The sequence below is a fragment of the Microcaecilia unicolor genome, chromosome 1 (assembly GCF_901765095.1).
Source record: "Microcaecilia unicolor chromosome 1, aMicUni1.1, whole genome shotgun sequence".
In the NCBI taxonomy this organism is placed as follows: domain Eukaryota; kingdom Metazoa; phylum Chordata; class Amphibia; order Gymnophiona; family Siphonopidae; genus Microcaecilia; species Microcaecilia unicolor.
The window spans coordinates 629,788,256-629,815,575 of record NC_044031.1 but is presented as its reverse complement, the minus strand read 5'-3'; the positions used below and the strand labels follow the sequence as shown (position 1 = coordinate 629,815,575).

Sequence of the window (27,320 nt, the reverse complement as noted above, 5' to 3'; positions counted from 1 at the left end):
AGACATGTTGCATTCACTGATGGTGACCCAAATCCTGTCGAAGGGAAGGAAACTGAACTCTGAGATAGCCTGTGGTGTTGAGGTTATATCAAGGATAGGCCAATGCTTGCTTGCAGTCCAATGAATGAAATACGTGCTCATCATGGGTATAAATCTGCAAAAAGGATGGAGACAAGAAAAGTACAGTGGGGGAAATAAGTATTTGATCCCTTGCTGATTTTGTAAGTTTGCCCACTGACAAAGACATGAGCAGCCCATAATTGAAGGGTAGGTTATTGGTAACAGTGAGAGATAGCACATCACAAATTAAATCCGGAAAATCACATTGTGGAAAGTATATGAATTTATTTGCATTCTGCAGAGGGAAATAAGTATTTGATCCCCCACCAACCAGTAAGAGATCTGGCCCCTACAGACCAGGTAGATGCTCCAAATCAACTCGTTACCTGCATGACAGACAGCTGTCGGCAATGGTCACCTGTATGAAAGACACCTGTCCACAGACTCAGTGAATCAGTCAGACTCTAACCTCTACAAAATGGCCAAGAGCAAGGAGCTGTCTAAGGATGTCAGGGACAAGATCATACACCTGCACAAGGCTGGAATGGGCTACAAAACCATCAGTAAGACGCTGGGCGAGAAGGAGACAACTGTTGGTGCCATAGTAAGAAAATGGAAGAAGTACAAAATGACTGTCAATCGACAAAGATCTGGGGCTCCACGCAAAATCTCACCTCGTGGGGTATCCTTGATCATGAGGAAGGTTAGAAATCAGCCTACAACTACAAGGGGGGAACTTGTCAATGATCTCAAGGCAGCTGGGACCACTGTCACCACGAAAACCATTGGTAACACATTACGACATAACGGATTGCAATCCTGCAGTGCCCGCAAGGTCCCCCTGCTCCGGAAGGCACATGTGACGGCCCGTCTGAAGTTTGCCAGTGAACACCTGGATGATGCCGAGAGTGATTGGGAGAAGGTGCTGTGGTCAGATGAGACAAAAATTGAGCTCTTTGGCATGAACTCAACTCGCCGTGTTTGGAGGAAGAGAAATGCTGCCTATGACCCAAAGAACACCGTCCCCACTGTCAAGCATGGAGGTGGAAATGTTATGTTTTGGGGGTGTTTCTCTGCTAAGGGCACAGGACTACTTCACCGCATCAATGGGAGAATGGATGGGGCCATGTACCGTACAATTCTGAGTGACAACCTCCTTCCCTCCGCCAGGGCCTTAAAAATGGGTCGTGGCTGGGTCTTCCAGCACGACAATGACCCAAAACATACAGCCAAGGCAACAAAGGAGTGGCTCAGGAAGAAGCACATTAGGGTCATGGAGTGGCCTAGCCAGTCACCAGACCTTAATCCCATTGAAAACTTATGGAGGGAGCTGAAGCTGCGAGTTGCCAAGCGACAGCCCAGAACTCTTAATGATTTAGAGATGATCTGCAAAGAGGAGTGGACCAAAATTCCTCCTGACATGTGTGCAAACCTCATCATCAACTACAGAAGACGTCTGACCGCTGTGCTTGCCAACAAGGGTTTTGCCACCAAGTATTAGGTCTTGTTTGCCAGAGGGATTAAATACTTATTTCCCTCTGCAGAATGCAAATAAATTCATATACTTTCCACAATGTGATTTTCCGGATTTAATTTGTGATGTGCTATCTCTCACTGTTACCAATAACCTATCCTTCAATTATGGGCTGCTCATGTCTTTGTCAGTGGGCAAACTTACAAAATCAGCAAGGGATCAAATACTTATTTCCCCCACTGTAACTAATGTGGATGGAGCCCCGACACAACGCGAGGTAGGGTGCATGCAGAGAACCACTCCATTATGATGAAAGAAATAAACTGTCAAAGGTCATTGTCCTGGCAAGCCGAAGGAACAGCCATCAGAAAGAAACCTGCTCAAGTCAAGAATTCCCACCGACAGGAAAATAAGCAGCGTAAAAACAGCGCTTATCAAATGGGGATACTGATACATAAGTAATGCCATACTGGGAAAAGACCAAAGGTCCATCGAGCCCAGCATCCTGTCCCCGACAACGGCCAATCCAGGTCAAGGGCACCTGGCAAGCTACTCAAACGTACAAACATTTTATACAAGTTATTCCCGAAATTATGGATTTTTCCCAAGTCCATGTAGTAGCGGTCTATGGACTTGTCCTTTAGGAAACCGTCCAACCTCTTTTTAAACTCTGCCAAGCTAACCGCCTTCACTACATTCTCCGGCAACGAATTCCAGAGTTTAATTATGCGTTGGATGAAGAAAGATTTTCTCCTATTTGTTTTAAATTTACTACACTGTAGTTTCATCGCATGCCCCCTAGTCCTGGTATTTTTGGAAAGCGTGAACAGACGCTTCACATCCACTCATTAATTTATAGACCTCTATCATGTCTCCCCTCAGCCGTCTCTTCTCCAAACTGAAAAACCCTAGCCTCCTTAGTCTTTCTTCATAGGGAAGTCGTCCCAACCCCGCTATCATTTTTGTCGCCCTTCTCTGCACCTTTTCCAGTTCTACTATATCTTTCTTGAGATGCGGTGACCAGAATGTATTTATTTATTTTATTTATTGCATTTGTATCCCACATTATCCCACCTATTTGCAGGCTCAATGTGGCTTACATAGTTTTGTTATCACACTGTCATTCCAGAATATCAGATACAGTTAGACAATACTCAAGGTGCGGCATTATAACATCCTCACATCTTTTCTCCATACCTTTCCTAATAATATCCAACATTCTATTCGCTTTCCTAGCCGCAGCAGCACACTGAGCAGAAGGTTTCAGAGTATTATCAATGATGACACTCAAGATTCCTTTCTTGGTCCGTATCGCCTAATGTGGAACCTTGCATGACGTAGCTATAATTCAGGTTCTTTTTTCCCACATGCATCACCTTGCACTTGTTCACATTAAACGTCATCTGCCATTTAGCCGCCCAGTCTCCCAGTCTCGTAAGGTCCTTCTGTAATTTTTCATAGTCCTCTCATGAGTTAACGACTTTGAATAACTTTGTGTCATCAGCAAATTTAATTACCTCATTGGTTACACCCATCTCTAAATCATTTATAAATATATTAAAAAGCAGCGGTCCTAGCACTGACCCCTGAGGAACCCCACTAACTACCCTTCTCCATTGTGAATACTGCCCATTTAACCCCACTCTCTGTTTCCTATCCTTCAACCAGTTTTTAATCCACAATAGGACATTTCCTCCTATCCCATGACCCTCTAATTTCCTCTGTAGCCTTTCATGAGGTACCTTATCAAATGCCTTTTGAAAATCCAGATACATATCAACCGGCTTCCCTTCATCCACATGTTTGTTTACTCCTTAAAAGAATTGAAGTAAATTGGTCAGGCAAGATTTCCCCACACTAAAGCCGTGCTGACTTGGTCTCAGTAATCCATGACCTTGGATGTGCTCTGTAATTTTGTTTTTAATAATAGCCTCTACCATTTTCCCTGGCACCGACATCAGAGGTCTCAGAACACACATGGAGGTGTAAAAAGGTGTATCCCTTACACAAAGAAGAGAAAACACTGGGGAAACTGAGGCAAATCTCCACTGAGATGACAGATTAAACTCAGAAAGATGTAGAAGGTATACATTCGAGATGGCAAACCTATCCCATTGGAAAGAGAAACACTTCCTAAGGGAAGTTTCCTGAAAAGCCAGCAAGACTTTGAAGACAGTTTCAGGAAAACGCCAGAAAGCTAATGCAGAGCCTCTATCATCCAGGCCACAAGGGCCAGAGACCAGAGGATGGGATGCAGAAAAGAACCCCCCCCCCCCCCCCGTTCCTCAGGAAGAAGGTCGAAGAACACTGCAGGGACAACTATGCTTGGAAAGAGAATTCCAGAACAAGAGGAAGTCAAATGTGCAGAGGCCAAGAAGGATGCATCAGAGTGTTGGCCCCTCGGTCCAACCTGCTTGGGAACAGAGCCGTGCCCAGAGATGAGAGGAGACAAATAGAGAAGATTGTTCTCTCAAAGAAAGGGAAAATGTAAGTAACGGTAGTGTCACAGACCTGAAGCCTGGAACAGAATGGAAGGATAGGATGATGTTCTTGAGAATCCATGAAATATATTGCCAGGATGCTCCAGAATAGGAAGAACCTGCAAGGAACGTCTCTATGAAGAGACCACTCATGCAGCTACATGACCTTGTACAGACTGACAGTTGAACTGTTGGAATTAAACGTTGAAAAGGTAGCCAGAAAGAGCAGACTCGAACAGACAACCCACTGTCACAGTCATACAGTCCCCTGACACAAAGGGGGAAGCCAGTACATTGTCTATGTTGGGGAAGCAGAGGGAGACCTGGGTCATCCATAGGATGTAGCTGAACAGTCCGCACTGCAATCATTGTGAACATGTCAGGACACCCAGAAAGAGTTATCTCCAGGGCTGACGAAAAAGAGTGGGGAAGCCCGATAAAGAAGCTTCGCACTCTAGGAGGGAAGTAACTATCATCAAGTGAAGCAGAGGATTGAGAAAAATAGTCTCAATCCCCAAATCGATCCCCAAACGGAAAGCCATGGGGACATGTGCATGACTTCTTCCAGGAGCTGTGTAGTCTGACACCACCAATAAGCTAGAGTCCTCTAGGAGATCCCATGTGAAAATGAGGAATGGGTGATGTATGGACAGTGGAAGCCATGTAATCAACAGCCTGAACAGTCATGAAGGTGGGATCCACCGAAGGGCCCCGTGCCCAAGTGGGAAGAGTGCAGAGTAACCGTTCTGTATAGGGAAGAGACACCCCAGTAAGGCAAACATCCAGCAGGAGCCCAATGATTTCGAAGTGGGAGACAGAAAGGAGACAGGGCTGGAGGTAGTGTAACACAAATCCCACCAAGTCCAGCACCCAAAAAGTGCTCCATATGGACTCCTGATCACCAGTCGTCAACGTGCTCAGCACAAACCCAAATGGGCAAAGATACGGACTCACAGGTAGGGAGAGGAGCTGCGATCATGAGACATATGATGAATATTCCAAGAACGGACATGAAGCCACAATGTAGCACGTGACACTCCCCAGTTGAAATCAAAGAGACTGTCCGTGGATAACTATCCATCAAGTCTAGAGGACAGAGCCAAAGACTGCCCAGAACCGTGGGGAGTAGGGTACTCAGAAAAAGGAACCATCCTAAACTGTTCTTTTGCTGAGAAAGTAGCAAAAAAAGTTGAAGAGGCAGGACAGAAAGTATCCACGCTGAACACTTTGAAACAAGGGGGAACAAGTAGTAGAATAGCAGCCATCATCCCCTAGTGATACGGACGAGTTCAAGGGCTTGCAGGACGGAGAGATCATCCAGAAGCAACTTCTCATGCTGAGAACTGATGTGAGCAGCTCCCAGTGGACAAGTCGCCTGTCTGAGACCTGAATATCTGTAGCCTACATTTAACTAATAGGTCATCCGGGCACTAACTGGCACTACAGCAATTTTCCTCTGGAACCATACACAGAGGTACTCTGCCATGTCTGGAGAGCTGTCCAGGCTGAAATGCATGCTGACGGGAAGTAATAATTTGGTTTGGAGTCCAAGAAGGCTAGCTGGAGTCCAAGAAGGCTAGCAAGAAGAAGTAGCAAATAAAAGAAACTGTTCGAATTGAGTGAAGAGCCTCCTAAATAAGGAGGAAGTCGGAGAAGGCACCCAGGAGGAGAGAATACGAAGGCAGCTGTGGAGGTCTTGATGAGGTCAGCGATCCTCTCCAACCATGTTCTAATAGGATTATATCTCCGGGACTTGGCAGCCACCAGCCTCTGACAAACACACAAAGTCAGAAAGATGCAGTCACAAGGGGCCACGTAGCCAAAATGGAGGTAGAAATGCTGGAAGGCGCAGCAAGAAATGGCACATGACCCAGAACTGGTGACACCGTCTGTTGCTCAGCCAAGTGACTTGACTAGCCCCAATGGGAGAGAAGCTGCCAAGACGAGTGTGTAATGAAGATCTATAGAATACACTCCTGAAGAGGTAACAGGACTGAAAACAGGAGAAGGGCAGTGAAAACCGCATATCTGAGCCTTTAAGTGAATCCACAGGATTAGCATTCCTGCTTGTGGGCGCCGAAGCACAGTTCGTAGAACTCCATAGTCTTGTGAGCATGTATCCAACCACTATGAAGGGAGGAGGAAGTAGAGCCCATGAAAACCAGGAGAGTTCTAAAACTGGTGCATGGAGGCTATGTCTATGGGAGGGAGCAGGGACACAGAAGGCCTCCCAACTGTGCATGAGAACATCAGGAAAGAGCTGATTTGACAGGACTAGTACAGATGTCCTATGAGAAGTGTCATAGTCCAGGAACTCAAAAAGGAAAAAGTAACCCTCCACCTCCGAAAGCAGTGAAAAGACAGTCACCATGTCCTCTACAAAAGAAGGAAAGGACAGGCTCGTTAATGGAAACAGATGGTGCAGATGGCATTCCAAAGGACTCCTTCTCCGAGAAGTGCCAGGGATAAGCATCTGACCTCCATATGCTCCTCAATGGTGTCAACCAAGAACCCCTCATGGGTAGGTTGAGACCGAGTCCTCCTTGAACAAGAAGCAGCAGGACCCTGAGAAGGGCATCAAGGATTGGGGTCCAGCCTTGAGTGGTAAAAAACTGTGTCGATGTCGATCGACACGGACAGCAGTTGATCCCAATGCTGCATGCGACACTGATGGCGAATGCCCACCGCAGGCTGAGGATCATGCGGGGCTGACTCAAAAAGCATGGTAGGCACAAGCATCTCTGACACCGATGTGAAGAAAACCAGCCCAGAGTCCAGGGATCGAGACTTGAATGTCAAGAGGCATGGCAGGTGCAAGCACCTTCAAAGCCAATGCTCTATGAAGAAAACCAGACCAGCGGATGTGCTCGTAGCGATATTGAAGCAGTTTGAGCGTCGGTGTAGAGACAAACTACTGAAGCAGTGAGTGCCATATGGGACATACTGGAGAATCATGGCTGGTGCAAGCACCCTTGACGCCGATTCACTCTAAAGACGACCATACAGGTGAAGGAGCAGAGTCCTGATGCTCCAAGATTCATGCAGTGGCAGTAATTGCAAGGTCTCCTGGCATCACGACTCCTCGAGGACCAAATGCTGTAGTGCCCTGGATGCACTGAAAGAGACCGACGCAGATCCTTGATGCCGACATAAGCAAGAAACCTTGGCACCATCGTCAATCCTCGACGCCGACTAGCCTCTGTACCAACAGCAGTCTGCAGTATCGACGTCAATGCTCTATACCGACTTCCCTCGGCACCAAAAAGGACGTGGTAAAGCCTCATGCTTCAGGCTGGTGCCAGGGACTCAGCAGCTGATGGCAAGGCAGGTGTCGATGCAACCGCCGAAGTCGATGCCAACACCAAAGACATCAATGCCGATGTTCACATCAAAACCTTAGACAGTGCCAAAAAGAGTTCCCTGTGAGACACTTTGATTAACTGGATTCTGGCATGAACCTGAAGAGGCAGAACATAGTTAGAAGAGGTATGCTGCTATACCAAAAGCGGCTTCCAACAGAAAAAGGGGAGAGTCGATGGTACCCCGGAAAGAACGAAGCACCAGAGAAATGAAGTGCAAAACCCCACTGGATCTCAGGCCTAAATGTGGCCTATGGAGCAGTGATAAAGGAGAAAAAATAAAAGAAAAAGAAAGGAAAAAAAATGAACAGGAAGAAAAAGAACCCAAATGAGGCACATAAGTAAAGAAAAGAAATCAAAAAGGCACAAAAAGAAACTCTGGTATGAACCGAACCAGAAGCTCCTCACTGCAGAAAAATATAGACCATTGGCCCTGTGTTCGCGTGGCAGGCGGAAAGGCACTAGTGCATGCGCACTGGAGCGTGTCTCATGCTTCAAACAGCTCTGTGAAATGCTTGATATAAGGTCCGGACCGGGCAACACAGGATTGCGTTACCCAATTCTGAATATATTGGCCTGCTTTTCCTTGGAGAAGAACATTTATAAACCTGAAAATCTAAAGGTAAACAGTTAGGGAGCCAGATGGGATACATCCCAGAATACTGAGGGAGTTCAGAAAAATCCTGGCAGGACCTCTTAAGGATTTATCTACTAGATCTTTAGAGATGGGAGAGATTCTGCAGGATTGGAGAGGAACAGATGTGGTCCCTTTTCACAAAAGCAGCGACAGGTAAGACGTGTGAAAATTACAAGTTGATAAGCCTCAAGTCAGTGGTAGGAAAAATAATGGTGATGCTGCTGAAGGAAAAGATAGTTAACTTTCTAGAATCCAACGGGTTGCAGGATCTGAGGCAACATGGCTTTACCAAAGGAAAATCCTGCCTGTAAAATCTTGACTTTAAGTGTTTAAAAAAAAAATGCTGACCATCACTGGCTGAATATCTGGGGGCTTCGCTCTGAGTAATGCAAAGGAAAAGGAGAAAACCTGCACAAACAACAAGTCCAAGGAAAGAAGAAGTGGTCCAGGTGGTCTAATACCTATAACACATTTTGAAAATAAATTGGGGAGGAACTCTTAATATGTTATCACCATTCCAAGTGAGATTTTATTCTTTTACTATGTATTAATGCGTATTATTGCTGCTCTAAATAAAGCAGGGTGCTGATGTGGAGATTCCAACCTTACCTCTGTATGTCACGTTTCCAGGGTAGAATACCACGCTGTGGGCCATATCCCCATTGGCCTTGATAACAGGAGCTGAAAACACATACCAAGAAAGAAATCTAGTAATATGGCATGCTGGGAAAAAGGCAAAGCTCTGCAGTGGCATGGGAAACAGCTCAAAGCTCAGTATTTGCCAGCCAATATTCAAAGCGATTTAAGCATATTGAGAACCACTATGAAAAGTGTGTCTTATTTTCTTGCACCATTCCTGTGGAATAACCTCCTTTTACATTTCCATGCTGAAAGATTTAAAAACCCACTTTTTTGCTTTGGACTTTTGTAGTAGATGAGGTGAAAGTCTAAATGGTGCATCATCGCAGAGAGTGGAGATAAGGGATACTCCCGCCAAATGCTACGCTATGGAGTGGAGAAGTAGCCTAGTGGTTAGTGCAGTGGACTTTGATCCTGGGGAACTGAGTTCGATTCCCACTGCAGCTCCTTGTGACTCTGGGCAAATCACTTAACCCTCCATTGCCCCTTGTACAAAAAAAATAAGTACCTGAATATATGTAAATCACTTTGAATGTAGTTGAAAAAACCTCAGAAAGGCAGTATATCAAGTCCCATTTCCCTTTCCCTATGATCTATGATGAGGCTTGACTTGGAATTTTGATCAAGTTATCCTAGATCTTCAACTTAATCTATTTTCTGTGGGGTTTTTTTTAATGATTGTATATCTTAATTGATCTCACGTGTTATTTTATGTCATGCATAATGTGCTGTAAGCCACATAGAGACAATTTGTTATTTGGACTTTTAATAGTTAATAGTTTAATAATTTACAATATTTAATAAACCACTCTTCAAAATGGACAGAGTGGTGCACAAAGCAACACAAACAGAACAAGAAAGGAATGCCAATTAATAAAGTAAAGACACATACAAACCAGACACAACCATCCTCTAATAATTCATCAAACACAATAAACCATTCCACACAGTATGCAGGTTTCTGATCTTGACTGCCCCTGGGTGCCACCAGAGACAAACACCTGGAAGAAGAAATAAGTTTTAAGTTTTGATTTAAATTTACTTAATGAAGCTTCCTTTCACAAATTTTGGGGAAGATGATTCCATAAATATGGAGTCTGCCAAAAAAAGGCACTGCCTCGTGTAATGGTGAGACGGACCTGTCATGAATTAAGAGAACATGAAAGTTTTTAAACACGTATCACATGAGCACTGGGATGATTGCAACACAAGAAAAAAAATACAAAAATACGACTGTCAGTGATAAAACAGCCTGATTATTCACAGGATCCCGACTCACATCATAACAAGCTAAGTATTTTTTAGTAGTTGATTTTATCAGCTATAGGACGGAAGGAAGGGATGTTAGTGCTATGATGGTGGGTCCTAGTGATATGTCATAAGCTATTTTATGGCTGTAGTACATACACTGCAATCTGAGCACTATAATTTAATGTAATATTATACACCATTTCACATATAAGGGATATGGAGGTGTGAATAATATTAATGTGAGGTTTCTATGATATTTTTTATGTGAGAATATAAGAAGAAACCGTATATTTGTGAACCCCAGAGTTTTTTTATTACGTGAATTAAGAAGGGCCAACAAGGCAGAGTTAGCTGACCTCAAGGCCCAGAAGGGAATTAAAACCACAGTAAGAAGATGGTCACGTGATGCGGTGAGCGGGAGCAGACGCAGGTCGCTTCGGAGGCTCGGAACCCCATCCGAAATCTACAACACCCTCAGCAACGCTAAATTAACGGGTTTTCATAGTTAAAGATCAGCTATATATGGACAAATATTTAAATCGAGGGGCCATGTCTCAGGCATCCAAAACTACAAGATGAAAGGAGGATAAGCAGAAGGCAACAGAATCCAATATGGCGCCGGTAACCTCGGCAGACTCGCCTCCACCTCTGACCTGAGACAACCTAATCTCCGAACTCACAGAGGCAGTTGTGAAGGCTCTTGATTCGAGAGTCAATCAACTCTCGGAACAACTAGCTGCAATCACGGCTCTGACTTCGGAGCTAGCGCGACGGACAGGCGAGCCGGAAACTCGGGTGGCGGAGCTGGAGGATGAGCAACAAACCCATGCTGAGTCTCTAGCAAAGCTGATGCAGCAAATCCAGGACTGCTCGCAAAAATGTGAAGATTTGGAGAACCGCTCTCGGCGGGACAATTTGCGCTTTGTGGGATTCTCAGAAGCCGTGGCAGAGAGTGAGCTACGACATACTTTAGAGACATAGCTAATAGCTATGTTCCCCGAGGCGGGGGAGGGCAGGAAGATACATCTGGAACGGGCCCCACCGCGTAGGACCGCGAGCAACAAGAGAAACGCGGCCTCGTGTGGTGATTGCAAAATTCCACAGCTATACACAAAAGGCGGCGGTATTGAAGCTCTACAAAAATAAAAGAGAAACCATAAAGTTCGATGGAGCCACAGCGCTTGCCACGCAGAGAAGAGCCTTTACCCCAGCCTGCACACAACTAGTGGAATGCCACCATCGTTTTCTGTTGCAATATCCAGCTACCTTAAAAATATTAGTGAATGGAACATGGAAAGCGTTTACCACACCGGAGGCTGTGTCTGAATGGATAAGTCAACAGCCCACCTGAATTACAACTTGGTTGATGGATGAGAGCCTGGGAAACTAGACAATGGGCAGACTCAAGTGGCGGTAGCCAAGGAAGCAATGCAATTGGTTAAATTAGAAAAACTAGACAAAGACATGGACAAAACAAACAAGATGCGGTAAATGACTTAATTGGAGAATAACAGACAGGTTTGGCTCACAATATTTAACTTGAACTGTTCTTCTGTTGATTTGTGTACTTCAAGTTATAATTGTTTCACTAGCTTCATGTATGCTACGATTAAGGGGGCTACAAATATAATGCAAATGCTAATTAAATGGATGGGGGATGGGGTACTCCTCGCGTCATAGATCTGACCTGATTGTCCCAGTAGTGGGGCAGCGTTAGTGGAGTAAGTGGGGGGGGGGGGGGGAATCTCATAGGGTAGAATGCCAATTGGCACAGGGGGAGTAGATTGGGAGAGTAGAAGAGGGGTGGGATGGTTAAGGGGCAAAGGAAAGGGGGGAGGGAAGAAGGGGGAATTGGAATGTAACTCCACCGCTCAATGGGCAATGAATGAGGGTAGGGTGATTAAGAAACCTTCTCATAGGAAACAAATTTGGATGATAATACAATGGTACACGAGTGTAAGTAAAAATAGATGGAAAATAGCTCTCTGCTCTGGAGGGCGTGTGTCCCTGGGGGAGTCTGGGCACCTGGGGGGGGCAAAAGGTTAAATAAAAGAACATCAAAGATTGAAACCATTAAGAGAAAAAACGGGTGATCCCCTGGTATGGATAATATCTTGGAATGTATCAGGCATATCAACACCAACGAAACGTTCCAAGATACTAACGAAACTAAAGCGTCATCGGGCTGACATAGCTTGTTTACAAGAGACTAAATTAACTGACGAGGAACACATGAAACTTCAGCAACAATGGGTGGGCTCTTGTTATTACTCCTCGTCCAGAAGTAAACGGAGTGGGGTAGCGATTTTATTGAGAAAAGGGCTGCCCTGCCAGACCGAGTTGGTCTATAAAGACACGAAGGGAAGAGTCTTACTATTGTGTCTCAATTACCAGGGACAAAAAATGTATTTGTGTATGGTCTATGGCACAAACAACCATTCCCTCCCCCCATTTTTTCAATGGTTAGTGAATCTAGGATTTAAATACACAGACGCTTCCTGGGTCTGGGCAGGCGATTTTAATCAGGTACTGGACCCATTAATAGACCGTTCAGCTGCCAGAACCGACCCAGGGGTGAGGGGGAGGGGGGCTCTACCACAACTATGCTCCGCCTTAGAACTGGTAGACCCATGGCGCATAGTAAACCCTACAAATAGGGACTACACACAACAATCAAAAGTGCACCACACATGGTCAAGAATAGACTACATCTTGCTCTCCCAAGTGTTGTTTTTCCAAGTCCAAAGCCCCACTACTGGGGCAATGGCGATATTATCTGATCACGCACCAGTGTGGATAGACCTAGTAATAGGGGAATGAACGAGCCAGCCCCGTAGTTGGCGGTTCCAGACATTTTAAAAAAGATGCAAAATTAATAGAGTATCTGCAGACTAGATGGAACTATTACACAGAAACAAACGCAACTACCTGTACATCGCCCATAATAGTTTGGGAAACTTCCAAAGCAGTACTACGGGGTGACCTGATAGCTTTTATAAGTGCCTGTTCAAAATGTCTGTCAGCAGGGATAATAAACTTGGAAAAGGAATATCAACAAGCAAAGAAAAAATACTTAAAGATACCTTCAACGATTAATCGAGATAATATGACAGCAGCGTTAACGGCATTGAACTCGCTTATCCAAGAAAAAACTAAGTCACGATTCCAAACCCGTAAACATGATTTTCAAAGATTCGGGAATAAACCGGGGAAACTATTGGCACACATAGCTCGCACAGGGACACCCCGTCAGTTCATATCAGAGATTATAGCGCCAACAGGGCACCAAACCACAGCGCAGCTGGAGATCATAGATGCCTTCCAGGATTATTTCAAACAAATGCTCCAGGAAGACCAACAACTCTCTAACTTATCGGTCACAGACTATTTAGAGGATGCAGGTATCCCAGGTTTGCCATGAGAGGCTCGTGAACAATTGGCTTGCCCACTGAGGGCCTCCGAAATTCAGAAGGGAATTAAGTCACTTCCCTTAGGCACCGCTCCAGGTCCAGATGGATTCACACATGAATATTATAAAATATTAGAACTACAAATATGTGCTCCGCTCGTGGCATATTATGACTCGGTGATAGAAAGGGGGGCTTTTTCTGCAGGGGAAAATGAGGCATTAATCACACTAATCCCTAAACCGGGCAGACCAAGGGACAGGGTATTTATTTATTTATTGTTCGCTTATATCCCACATTTTCCCACTCATGCAGGTACAATGTGGCTTACAAAACATTAAATAAAATTACAGAATAGGAAGCTTAGAAAAGTATACAAGGAGTAAGCAGGGGGAAAAGCATCTAACAGGGTGAACTAGCGGGGTAAGAGACAGGAGGGGTGTATCAGTCAGCGGTATAAAGTGAGGGGTAGGTCTTGGCAAAGAAGTATGTCTTCAACAACTTCTTAAAGAGGGCGTGGTCTGCTTGAGTTTTGAGGTGTTGCGGAAGAGCATTCCAGTGCTTAGGGCTCCAGTAGCGGAAGGACAAGGCGAAGATCTTCTTGTACTTGACACCCTTACAATTTGGGAAGTGCAGATGAAGGTAAGAACGAGCAGCAGGATTGGCGTTCCTGGGTGGGAGGTCGATCAAGGGGTGCATTTACTCCGGGGCAAGCCCATAGATGATTTTATGGGTCAAGGAGCAGAGCTTAAAGGCAATGCGCTCCTGTACAGGCAGCCAGTGTAATTTGAAACGCAAGGGTTCGGCATGTGCAAAGCGTCGTTCTCTTAGGATGAGTCTCGCGGCAGTGTACTGAACTGTTTGGAACTTTTTCAATAGTGAGGGCTGGCAACCTGCATAAATTCCGCTGCAATAGTCCAAGTGGGAGAGGACAAGCCAGTGGACAAGTGTGCGGAACAAATCTCTAGTAAGGAAGTATCTTATACGCCGAAGCCTCCACATGGCATGAAACATTTTTTTGGAGACCAAGTGCACATGATTGTCCAGCTGGAGGTGTGTGTCCAGTTGCACTCCTAAAAGCCGTAGGCTGGTGGCAATCGGAAGGGCAGAGCCCAGTACTGGGAGCACTGTGTCATTTACTGGGGTGTGGGTGGACGAGAGGATAAGACACTGGGTTTTGTCCTTGTTTAATTTGAAACGGAAGACCTGAGCCCAGTGTTCTATGGAGGAGAAGCAGGCATCAATGAGGTGGACAATTTCCAACACGGTGGTGTGAAAGGGAATGTAGACTGTAATATCATCGGCATAGATGAAAGGGTTGAGGTCCAGTTTTGCAAGAGCAGCAGCTAAAAGCATCAACATAATATTGAACAAGGCAGGTGAAAGTGGAGAGCCCTGCGGAACCCCACAGGAGGCCTTCCACGGATCAGAAGTGACCGAGTTCACTGTGACCTGGTAAGTTCTTGTTGTTAAAAAACCCTCAAACCAATGTAAGACAGGACCCCCTATGCCAATTGAATCCAGCAGATGAAGTAAGATGTCATGGTCCACCATATCAAAGGCACTAGACATGTCAAATTGTAGCAGTAAAACCTTCCGTCCAACGGATAGTTCTCGTTTGAAGTTAGATAAGAGGGTAACCAGGACAGTCTCAGTGCTATATTGAGCTCGGAAACCAGACAGAGTGGTGGAGGATATCGAAAGCAGTCATGAATTTGTTGAGCTGGATGTTGACCATACTCTCCATTAACTTGGTAACTAGGGGTAGAATCTACTAGGGTAGAATCGTGCCGACCAATCTCCCTATTAAACATCGACATAAAGATATTGGCATGGGTCCTGGCGGACCGTTTGATGCCCCATGTTGCAACAGTAATAGGAGATCACCAAGTGGGCTTTGTGAAAGGAAGGAATGTGGTACAGAACATACGTAAGGTTCTCCTCTCCAGCACTGAATGTCAAACTAACAAAGAACAACTTATTTTAGTCAGCCTCAACGCAGAGAAGGCTTTTGATAAAGTAAACTGGCAATACTTATTTCAAGTATTGGAATATGTGGGCTTGGAAGGCTGGTACTTACAAGTTATAAAATCTTTATACAATGGACCCAAGGTGCCCCTTCTCATAAATGGTCACACAACACAGAGTCTAGAGGTCGGTAGAGGGCCAAGGCAGGGGTGCCCTCTTTCACCCATTTTGTTTCTATTTTATCTGGAACCCTTACTGAGAACAATATTAAAAGATCTGGACATAACAGGAGTTTCCCTACCGGGACAACACGTAAAGGTCCTGGCCATTGCTGACGATTTATTTCTCACTCTTACCAAAACCCAGAACTCTCTTAATCAGTTACATACGCTAGGCCCCCTCCCTGCCCATCTTCAAATCCTTGCTCAAAGCCCACCTCTTCAATGTCGCCTTCGGCACCTAACCACTACACCTCTATTCAGGAAATCTTGACTGCCCCAACTTGACATTTCGTCCTTTAGATTGTAAGCTCCTTCAAGCAGAGACTGTCCTTCTTTGTTAAACTGTACAGCGCTGCGTTACCCTAGTAGCGCTCTAGAAATGTTAAGTAGTAGTAGTAGTAGTATCTGCTGTTGACGAATTTGGTTTTATTTCTGGGTTTTCGTTGAATCATCAAAAATCAATGGTGCTTCCCACACAAACAACAACACAGCACAGCTGGGAAGGGGAATTCCCACTTTGTTGGGGAAAAGACACGGTAAAATACCTAGGAGTATACATTCCCATAGACTTAGCACAACTCACGTGTCTTAACATGAAGGGGTTAAAAAGCCAAATGAGTGAGGCTTTTCAAAGATGGAAATGGTTACCCCTGTCACTCTCGGGACGCACAGCCCTAAACAATATGATTTTGTTCCCTAAGTGGATTTATATATGTCAGACCATCCCTCTGTGGCTTACTGGGAAAAATGAGAAATAGCTAAACAAACAAATATCTGGCTTTAGCTGGCAGGGCAAGTGAGCACGAATCCCACTAACAACACTGATGTTACCCAGGGAGAAGGGTGGGTTAGGCTTGTTAAATTTACGTTTATTCGCGCAGGCGAGTTGCGTAAGACACCTATCAGATTGGTTCCGAGGGAAGAATTTTTTCTCTTGCACAATAGCAGAAACGGCGAGACTCAAACCATTACATTTCGCATATTGGCTGCATGCGCCGGCAAGGAGAGTTCCTGCTTTAGGATACTTCACAGCAATTTTGCGTCCTCTCCGCCGGGCATGGGGGTGGTTGTGCAGGAATCGAATCGTGGTTTGAACCCTGAGATGTCCCCACTCCTCCCCATCGCGGGTAATTTGGCCTTCCCAGTGGGGGACTCCTCTGCGACCTTTCACAGGTGGTCCACCCGGGGTATACAATATCTTTTTCATGTCCTCACAGAGCAGGGAGCTATAAAAACATTTGAGAAGTTGCGTGAAGACTTTGGTATAAAAGACACTGACAGATTTGCCTATTATCAATTGAGACACTATGTTAACTCCTTAAATGCCCAAGGGTTGACAACGGAAGTGTGGGAATACCTAAGTGAGCTAATGGACCTAGAAGCTCAGCAAAGAACGCCCTTAAAATATTTCCACAGTCACCTGAGAGACCTCACACCTAAGCATGATTTCTCCAAAGTGGCACAACGGGTGGAATTTGGAACTGGGCTTGGGACTCACATCTACTCAAATAGAAACATGTTTACAAGCCACGTACCATCTCACGGAAAATGTCAGCTGGTGGGAGATAAACTATAAATTCTTGTTACGGCTCCACATATCACCGCACAGAGCCTATCGAGCTACCCTACGACAGGATAGTAAATGTCCTCTACTACTACTACTATTTAGCATTTCTATAGCGCTACAAGGCGTACGCAGCACTGCACAAACATAGAAGAAAGACAGTCCCTGCTCAAAGAGCTTACAATCTAATAGACAAAAAATAAATAAAGTAAGCAAATCAAATCAATTAATGTGAACGGGAAGGGAGAGAGGAGGGTAGGTGGAGGTGAGTGGTTACAAGTGGTTACGAGTCAAAAGCAATGTTAAAGAGGTGGGCTTTCAGTCTAGATTTAAAGGTGGCCAAGGATGGGGCAAGACGTAGGGGCTCAGGAAGTTTATTCCAGGCATAGGGTGCAGCAAGACAGAAGGTGCGAAGTCTGGAGTTGGCAGTAGTGGAGAAGGGAACAGATAAGAAGGAGTTATCCATGGAGCGGAGTGCACGGGAAGGGGTATAGGGAAGGACGAGTGTGGAGAGATACTGGGGAGCAGCAGAGTGAGTACATTTATAGGTTAGTAGAAGAAGTTTGAACAGGATGCGAAAACGGATAGGGAGCCAGTGAAGGGTCTTGAGGAGAGGGGTAGTATGAGTAAAGCGACCCTGGCGGAAGACGAGACGGGCAGCAGAGTTTTGAACCGACTGGAGAGGGGAGAGGTGACTAAGTGGGAGGCCAGCAAGAAGCAGATTGCAGTAGTCTAAACGAGAGGTGACAAGGGTGTGGATGAGGGTTTTGGTAGAGTGCTCGGAAAGAAAGGGGCGGATTTTATGGATGTTGTAAAGAAAGAAACGACAGGTCTTGGCAATCTGCTGGATATGAGCAGAGAAGGAGAGAGAAGAGTCAAAGATGACCCCAAGGTTTCGAGCTGAGGAGACAGGGAGAATGAGAGAGCCATCAACAGAAATAGAAAATGGGGGGAGCAGGGAGGTGGGTTTGTGGGGGAAAATGAGAAGCTCGGTTTTGGTCATATTTAATTTCAGGTGGCGTTGAGACATCCAGACAGCAATGTCAGACAAGCACGCTGAAACTTTGGTTTGGATGCAAGGTGAGATATCAGGGGTAGAAAGGTAGATTTGGGAGTCATCAGCATAGAGATGGTAGGAAAAGCCATGGGATGAGATTAATGAACCAAGGGAAGAAGTGTAGATAGAAAAGAGGAGGGGACCAAGAACAGAACCCTGAGGTATGCTGACAGGCAGAGGGATAGAAGTAGAAGAGGATCCACCAGAGTGAACACTAAAGGTGCGGAGGGAGAGGTAGGAAGAGAACCAGGAAAGGACAGAGCCCTGGAATCCAAGTGAGGACAGGGTATCGAGAAGTATGCTGTGATCGACAGTGTCAAAAGCAGCGGAAAGATCAAGAAGAATGAGGATGGAATATTGACCTCTGGATTTAGCCAGTAATAGGTCATTGGAGACTTTAGTAAGCGCAGTTTCGGTTGAGTGGAGAGGGCGAAAACCACATTGTAGTGGGTCAAGAATAGCATGTGAGGAGAGAAAATCAAGGCAGCGGCGGTGAACAGCACGCTCAAGTAATTTGGAGAGAAAAGGAAGGAGGGAGATGGGTCGGTAATTAGAGGGACAAGTAGGGTCGAGTGAAGGCTTCTTAAGGAGAAGTGTGACCACAGCATGTTTAAAGGCAGCAGGGACAGTCGCAGTGGAAAGTGAGAGGTTGAGAATGTGACAGATAAAAGGAATAAGAGCAGGAGAGATGGCATTAAGAAGGTGGGTGGGAATGGGATCAGAGGAACAGGTGGTACATTTTGAGGAAGAAAGGAGAAGTGTAGTTTCCTCAATAGTAACTTCAGGAAAGGAGGAAAGGGAAGGAGAGAGAGGGGAACGGACTAGTGGAGGGAGAGGTGGCCTGAACTCCACAGGGAGCCAATAGTAATGGACATAAAGAGGTGCAACATGCGCCCTTCAGCCTACCCCTCCCAACAGCCTAATGCCAGGCAGCATTTTGCAACGTTCTTAGTCCTCGATGTACAAGTGAGGACGCCCATCTGGGCCATATGTTTTGGAACTGTGCCGTGATCCAAACTTTCTGGAGAGACCTGGCTCAACACATGTCGAGATTATATAAAATCACATGACAACCCTCCTCAAAACAGCTATTTGATTATTTTCACACCGCAAGCGCAAAACCTCGAGGGCTAAAGGGTTTCCTCCAACGCACAACCTTGATGGCAAAAAAAGCGATTCTACAGCTGTGGCTAGAACAGAAAGGCCCTTTGATAGCACACTGGAGGTAGGCAATGACACACCTCTGCGCTTTGGAACGAGCTGGAATAGCTGACTTGGCCTCTCGCAAAGGTGACTTATTTTGTGCAACTTGGCTACCATTCTGGGAGTCACTCACTCCGACTGCACGAAGTAGAATCTTAAACTCTTAAAAACTGCGACCAACTTAGAAACTGTAGAAATGAGAAGGAGAGGTGAATAATGTTTCGGCTGAGACTGTGTAAAGGGGAGAAGGTAGGGGAGGGGGAGGAGGGATAGTATTAGGTGGGGTGGGGGAATATAAAACTTTGTATCAGATGTACTACAAACAGCCCATAGACAGATATGTGTAATATGTTATGAATATTATAATTCTTGTCTCTGTTCTATATTCTGTATACCATGACAATAAACAAGATAATTTAAAAAAAAAAACCACAGTAAGAAAACCAGATAAGCTGATTTACCTCCATGCAAAGCTTTATGCGCCAATAACAAAATCTTATATAATGGCCTGAACTCCACAGGGAGCCAATAGTAATGGACATAAAGAGGTGCAACATGCGCCCTTCAGCCTACCCCTCCCAACAGCCTAATGCCAGGCAGCATTTTGCAACGTTCTTAGTCTCTTTAGTTAATAATGGGCAATCCTCAAGTAGACCACATTTCCATTGTCTAACACGACGAGTAGCACTATCAAAATATGGACGGGCTAACCTGAGTTTCTGCAAAGCATAAAAGCCAGTATAAATACAAATAAATAAAAGGAAAGGAATTGTACTGTTTTATTGTATGGGTGTGTTCTTTCCAGTTATTTTAATGGAGTTCTTTTCTGTAATTTTTAATTTTGAACATCGCCATGATTCACTGTATAAAAAGGCAGTTTTATCAACTGCAATAAACCATAAGGACTCTGGTGCTGTCCCTACTCTTCAGTACAGTGATTTTCAACACTGATCCACAGGACTGTAAACTGATCCATTTTCTAGGATCAACAAACTATGTAATTCAACTTTCTTCTTAGAGCACATAAGCAGATATATCTGATAGATACTTTCTACAGAACGCCTGTTGGTGCCCATCACCAAGAAGCCCTGTTTTAGTATACAGGAATGGGAGAGTACCAGACACATACGACATAAATTTCATATGTTAGTGAAAACGCCTTCCAAGCCCCTCTCTACAGTTTTGCCTACCCTTCTCCTCTCCCCTCCCTTTCTCTGTGTCAGCTACACATCCTACAGTGGTTGGATAAGCTATGCCACACAGGTCACCAGGTATTGCCAGTAGCCAAGTTGCTCAGTGTCAACTGTGCAGCCTCTTGTATGGATAGTGAGATCTGACCTCCCTGCTAGCTGTGCCATACAGGCCATTGGTGGTGGTATTATCATTTGTCTAGCACTACCAGGTGTAGGAAGCACTTTACAAATGTATAGCAGAAGTTACTCACCTGTAGCAGATATTCTCTGAGGACAGCAGGCCAAGTATTCTCACAGCTGGGTGACATCATCCGACAGAGCCCAGTGCGGATGCCGACTAGCAAGTTTACTGTATAACTTTCTAGTAGCATCCTACCATGCATATGCTGGTACCTTCCCACCCGATGCATGAGCGCTGGGCCCTCAGTCATATAAAATAGCTAAAGAATACAACTCTAAAGGGAGGTGGAAGGATATGTGAGAATACGTGGCCTGCTGTCCTCGGAAAACACCTGCTACAGGTCAGTAACTTTGCTTTTTTCGAGGACAAGCAGGCCAGTTGTATTTTCACAGTTGGGAAACCCTAGCTACCAGGCTCACCGAAAACAATGCTAGCACAATAGGAACTCGAAACGTTGAGGCCTGAAAGTCAATTAAACTGAAACTATTTACAAACTAGTTGTGAAGATGGAGCATAGAACCAAAGAAAACTAGGCCGGGAGGGGGGGGGAGTTGGATTCTAGACACCGAACAAATTCTTCAGGACTACACGCCCGAACTGGCAGTCACACTGGGTATCCTGCTCAATGCAGTAATGAGATGTTAATGTGTGGACAGATGACCACGTTGCAGCTTTGCAATCTCCTCTATGGAGGCTGACCTCAAGCCATGGCTCTGACATTATGAGCCTTGACATGATCCTCTAGAGAAGTGATTCTCAACCAGTGTGTTGGGACACAATGGTGTGCTCCAAGTTGGGAGATGTTTCTAAACTGTAGACAACAAGCATGTGCTTTCCCTTAGAAGCTATCTGCGCCAGCAAGCTGAGGAGACCAGAGATCCTGAAAGTCAAGATCCTGAGAGTCAAGTTCTTGAAATCCCTATAAGTGGGCCTTCTTTTTCCCAGGATGCTAGGAATTATTAGGAAAAGGATGGTGAATAAGACCAAAAATAATATAATGCTTCTGTATCGCTCCATAGTGCGACCTCACCTTGAGTACTACGTTCAGTTCTGGTCGCTGTATGTCAAAAAAGTTATAGCGGAATTAGAAAAGGCTTCAAGAAGAGTGACCAAAATGATAAAAGGCATGAATTCCTTTTGTATGAGGAAAGGCTAAAGAGGTTAGGGCTCTTCAGCTTGGAAAAGAGACAGATGAAGGGAGATGTGATTGAGGTCTACAAAATCTTGAGTGGTGTAGAACGAGTAAAAGTAAATCGATTTTTTTACTCATTTCAAAAGTTCAAAGACTAGGGGACACTCAAGGAAGTTACATGGAAATACTTTTAAAACAAATAGGAGGAAATATTTTTTCACTCAACGAATAGTTAAGTTCTGGAGCTCTTTGCCAGAGGATGTTTAAAAAAAACGTTTGGACAAGTTCCTGGAGGAAAAGTCCATAGGCTGCTACTGAGACACATATTGGGAAGCAACTGCTTGCCCTGTGGATTGGTAGCATGGAGTGTTGCCACGATTTGGGTTTCTGCCAGGTACTTGTGATCTGGCTTGGCCACTGTTGAAAACAGGATACTGGGCTTGATGGACCATTGGTCTGACTCAGTATGGCTACTGTTATGTTCTTATTACACCCAAAGATAACTACTTACACCAGCCCAACTAGAAATGTGGCAAGTCTTCTGTCAATTTCTGTTGCTTCATAGTTTGAGTAGTATATTTTGTTAATTCACAGTGTCTGGTAGTGGATGAATTTTGTGTTGCTGTTACTGAGGTGACATCACAATTTGAATATATATTTCTTTTGTATGACAAGTGAGAAATTTGAGACTGATGTGTTTTTCAAGAAACACCTAGCCACCTGCCTGGGGTTACTCCACAACCATTTAGAAGGTCCATCCCCAGCATAGCTCAGGTCAGCCTGCACCTGCCACTTGTGCTCTACACTAGCGCCCTCCTCCCACCGACTGGGTCACAACCGCCTCTGGGCGACTCCTGCTCTCAAATTATTCCCTAGTGGTTTCTAGGTTACTGGAGGCCACAATCCCAGTGGTCCCACAGTTCCCAGAAAACACTCACAGACCAAACACACAAACCACCAGGATTCTTTATCAGGCCAGACATCAGAGTCAACAAACAAAATTGTTTGTCTTAAAATTGAACAAAGCATTGTAACATAGTAGATGACGGCAGAAAAAGACCTGCACGGTCCATCCGTGAAGGAGTAGCTTAGTGGTTAGTGCAGTGGACATTGATCCTGGGGAACTGAGTTCAATTCCCACTGCAGCTCCTTGTGACTCTGGGCAAGTCACTTAATCCTCAATTGCCCCTGGTACAAAATAAGTACCTGCATATATGTAAACCGCTTTGAATGTAGTTGCAAAAACCTCAGAAAGGCGGTATATCAAGTCCCATTTCCCCTCCCCATCCAGTCTGCCCAACAAGATAATTTCACGTGTGCTACTTTTTGTGTATACCTTACCTTGATTTGTATCTGCCATTGTCAGGACACAGACCGTATAAGTGTGCCCCGCACTAGCCCTGCCTCCCAACCACCAGCCCCGCCTCCTACCACCAGCTCTGCCTCGCAGTCTTGGCTAAGCTTCTGGGGATCCCTTCCTTCTGAGCAAGATTCCTTTATGTTTATCCCACGCATGTTTGAATTCTGTTACCGTTTTCATCTCCACCACCTCCCGCGGGAGGGCATTCCAAGCATCCACCACTCTCTCCGTGAAAAAATACTTCCTGACATTTTTCTTGAGTCTGCCCCCCTTCAATCTCATTTCATGTCCTCTCGTTCTACCGCCTTCCCATCTCCGGAAAAGGTTCGTTTGCGGATTAATACCTTTCAAATATTTGAAAGTCTGTATCATATTACCCGTTTCTCCTTTCCTCCAGGATATACATGTTCAGGTCAACAAGTCTCTCCTCATACGTCTTGTAATGCAAATCCCATACCATTCTCGTAGCTTTTCTTTGCACCGCTTCCATTTTTTTTAACATCCTTCACAAGATACGGCCTCCAAAACTGAACACAATACTCCAGGTGGGGCCTCACCAACGTCTTATACAGGGGTATTAAAACCTCTTTTCTTCTGCTGGTCACACCTCTCTCTATACAGCCTAGCAATCTTCTAGCTACAGCCACCGCCTTGTCACACTGTTTCGTCGCCTTCAGATCCTCAGATACTATTACCCCAAGATCCCTCTCCCCGTCCGTACCTATCAGACTCTCCCCTAGATTTCTACTCCCTAAGTGCATCACTTTGCATTTCTTCGCATTGAATTTTAATTGCCAAACGTTAACAATGAACAAAAACAAATGTGCAATCAGCAAACAATAACAGATAACTACATATGGATCAATTATAACACTAGATAACAATGTGCTTACTTCCTAGAAGTACCTGGGAAGATCAGGGCATATAGCTATTCACAGAGCTTCAGCAAAGAGATCTCTCTCTCTCTTCTCCCAGGCTGAAACTGAAGCAACAGACAGCAACTGCTGGGTAATTTTAAACTCCAGGCCAATCAGAGCCCAGTCAACAAGATTTAAAAGTATACTGCTCTCAGTACTATAGATTTACTTCTTCACTGAGTGAAACTAAAAGAAGGTATTTACTTTTCTGTAACAGCTTTAACATAAAACATGTACCACCTGCTGGCCAAACTAGAGAAATGCACTTCAGAATTAAGACAGGAAAGTATCCAATACATTTTACAGGCTTAAAACACACTGTTTCTTCAGTGTTGTATCCAGTTTTTTGACATGGGATTGAACGGTAGGCAAATTCACCCTAAACAAAGTGTCAACAATGAAATGTTTAGCTTTTTTGTCCTGCTGTGGGTGAGATAATAGGGAACCGGGTTCAATTCCCAGTGCAGCTCCCTGTGACCCAAGGCATGTCACCTAACCCTCCATTGCTCCAGGTACAAAACGTAGACTGTGAGTCCACCAGGATCAAAGAAAGTACTTGCATATAATATATGTAAACTGCTTTGGTTATACAACAGAAAGGCAATGTATCAAATCCATTACCCTTTACCTTCAGTGTTTCACGTACATGAATATTATCTGCCAGGTGTGTCACAACAACAGACAGGTTGAGAGCTACTGCTCTAGAGTCAGCCCAACCTGGGCATAAGTAAAGGAAATGCAATATGTTAGCCAATTAGAAAGTGTGTGTTTGCCGATGGCTACCCCCATCTGGCTTGGGTCAAAAGAAATAAAAAGCTGGGTGGATTGTCTATGGGCTTTAGTCCACTCCAGATAGAAGGCTAAGGCTTGCTTGAAATCTAAGATATGTAGTGCACTTGCTAGGATGGGCATGTGGTTTTGGGAAAAATGCTGGCACAACAACTGAATGATTAAGATTGAACTCAGACACTACCTTAAGAAAGAACTACTCTATTGTGGTGAAACTTAACTGAAGCTCACTGACTTTTCGAGCTGAAGTGAGCGTCACCAAAAAAAACAACTTTCCAGGTCAGATAACAGGAATCAAGTGGCTAGAAAGGAGCTTTCAACAGCTAAGTGAGGACAACACTGAGATCCCATGACACAGTTGGAGGTTTGATACAGGCTTTGTCAATAGTGAACCTCTCATGAAGCAAACTAGAGGCTGTACAGAGATGGCCTTACCTCCTACACGGTGATAAGCACTAATTGCACTTAGATGAACCCTTACAGAGTTGGTTTTTAAACCAGACTCAGATGTACAGGAGGTACTCAAGCAGTTTTTGTGTAGTGCAAGTGAGGGGATCTAAGGTTTTGCCCTCACACCAGATGGCAAACCTTCTCTACTTAAAACGAGTAGCACCTCTTAGTGGAGTCTTTCCTGGAAGCCAGCAAGATGCGAGAGACACCTTCCAGCAAATCTAAGGATTCCAAGGTCTCAACATCCAAGTTTGAGGGCCAGGGATTGGAATGCAGAAGTGTGGTAGAGAAAGGGGGGAACCTGGTGTACTCCATAGTGGTCAAGCATAGCCATGAACCCCAAGTTCAATTAAACGCAAGGGAACAGGCTAGGAGTCAGTCTCAATCCTGAGAACTGCACAGGATATGTCCATCTACCTGCTGAGATAGAGAGAATACTGAGAAGATGGATGCACAGGTCCACATATAGTAAACCTCTGAAGTTCTCTCTCTCTCCACCTGCTGGTAGAAGGACATAACCCACCTGTTTCTGGATTCATCTGTGGGATGCTATGGAATGGCGGCTCAAAATAAAAGCGGTACCATTTTTAAATTAATAAATCTTTGGTGACTGAGACATGAGTGGAGCCCGCAAGCAGTATGAAGGCCAGTGCACGACATTTTTAATATTGAGGCACTAATGTATTACATTTTATATTTCTAGAAAAGCAACATAGCATTGAACACACTCTTAAAGACGCTAAGCTGAAAGCCGGCAGCTACTGATGAAGCAGTATCTAGTGAAACAGAGGGGCTCTGTTGAGAGTATGCCAGGCTGAATATAATGTTAAACCCTTGGTTAAGCTGAACACAGCCTTTTTCATTCACCAAAGCTAAGTTACTAATATCTATTTTTGAAGCTCAGACAAGTTATATTGGATAAAATGTAAAAACTGAATATTAATAATTTTTAAAAAGGACAAATATAGGAAGGGGGAGGTTTTCTGACTAATGATATGGCATATAGTTGCTACGCTATAACAGTAGCACTAGTTTTACTGAGTCTTTCCTCCACCAAAAAGAAAAAAATATATACTTGATGCCAATAGTTAGCGGACAAAGTGTAATTTGTAGAACATAAAGACCAAAATGGCTCATCCAATCTGTCCAGCTTTGGGTAGGTGCCCACAGAAATTCTTAGGGATCCCTTCCTCCTTGTCTGTCACCCAACCTAGTTGTACTCCTGTCTTTCACTTCATGCAGACTAACAAAGTGCTTTTTTTGCTGTTCTGAGCTGTAATTTTTTTTTGTTACATTTGTACCCCGCGCATTCCCACTCATGGCAGGCTCAATGTGGCTTACATGGGGCAATGGAGGGTTAAGTGACTTGCCCAGAGTCACAAGGAGCTGCCTGTGCCTGAAGTGGGAATTGAACTCAGTTCCTCAGTTCCCCAGGACCAAAGTTCACCACCCTAACCACTAGGTAATTGCCATTTTGCGTAGGTTACCCATGCATTCTAGGAAACACAATGCAGTCCTATTGCTGTTGTGTTGGGCAGTAATTTCTTTGCCTGCGTGTGCTCGCTCTCTCTCTCTCTACACTCCCATCTAGCTCCAAGCAGCGAGTCATCCTGTGCTCTCACCTCTCTCAACAGCAAGTTACTTTTTACAAAGACCACCTTATCTTCTCCCACCCAGGTCTCAGCAGGGCTTCTGTAGCTTGCAGAATACAGGTCCCTAATCAATCTACAAATAATACTGCTTTTTCTTCAGTCACTAGATATTATCAATACATGTGACTCTCCATCCCTGTCTGAGGCCCTGTGGTCACTAGCTGGAAAGTGCTCCAAATGCCAAAGAAGAAGCTGGTGTCACTTATGGCCATAAGCAACATATCCAGTTTGATAGTGTAAAGCATTAGACAATGAGCAGGTCCTAAACTCTCTGAATACTACTTGAAATCCAATAGGTTAAAAGATCCGAGACAACATGGTTTTAC

At 44.7% G+C, this 27,320-nt stretch overlaps 1 protein-coding gene across 1 annotated transcript in view; it reads right to left on the bottom strand.

The window, feature by feature from the left end:
- DGAT1 (diacylglycerol O-acyltransferase 1) overlaps positions 1 to 27,320 on the bottom strand; it is a 365,492-nt gene that overhangs the window by 199,507 nt on the left and 138,665 nt on the right. The window contains exon 8 of the mRNA XM_030220830.1: positions 8,620 to 8,691. Coding sequence (XP_030076690.1) covers positions 8,620 to 8,691 — 72 coding nt within the window. The remainder of the gene's footprint in view (positions 1 to 8,619; positions 8,692 to 27,320) is intronic.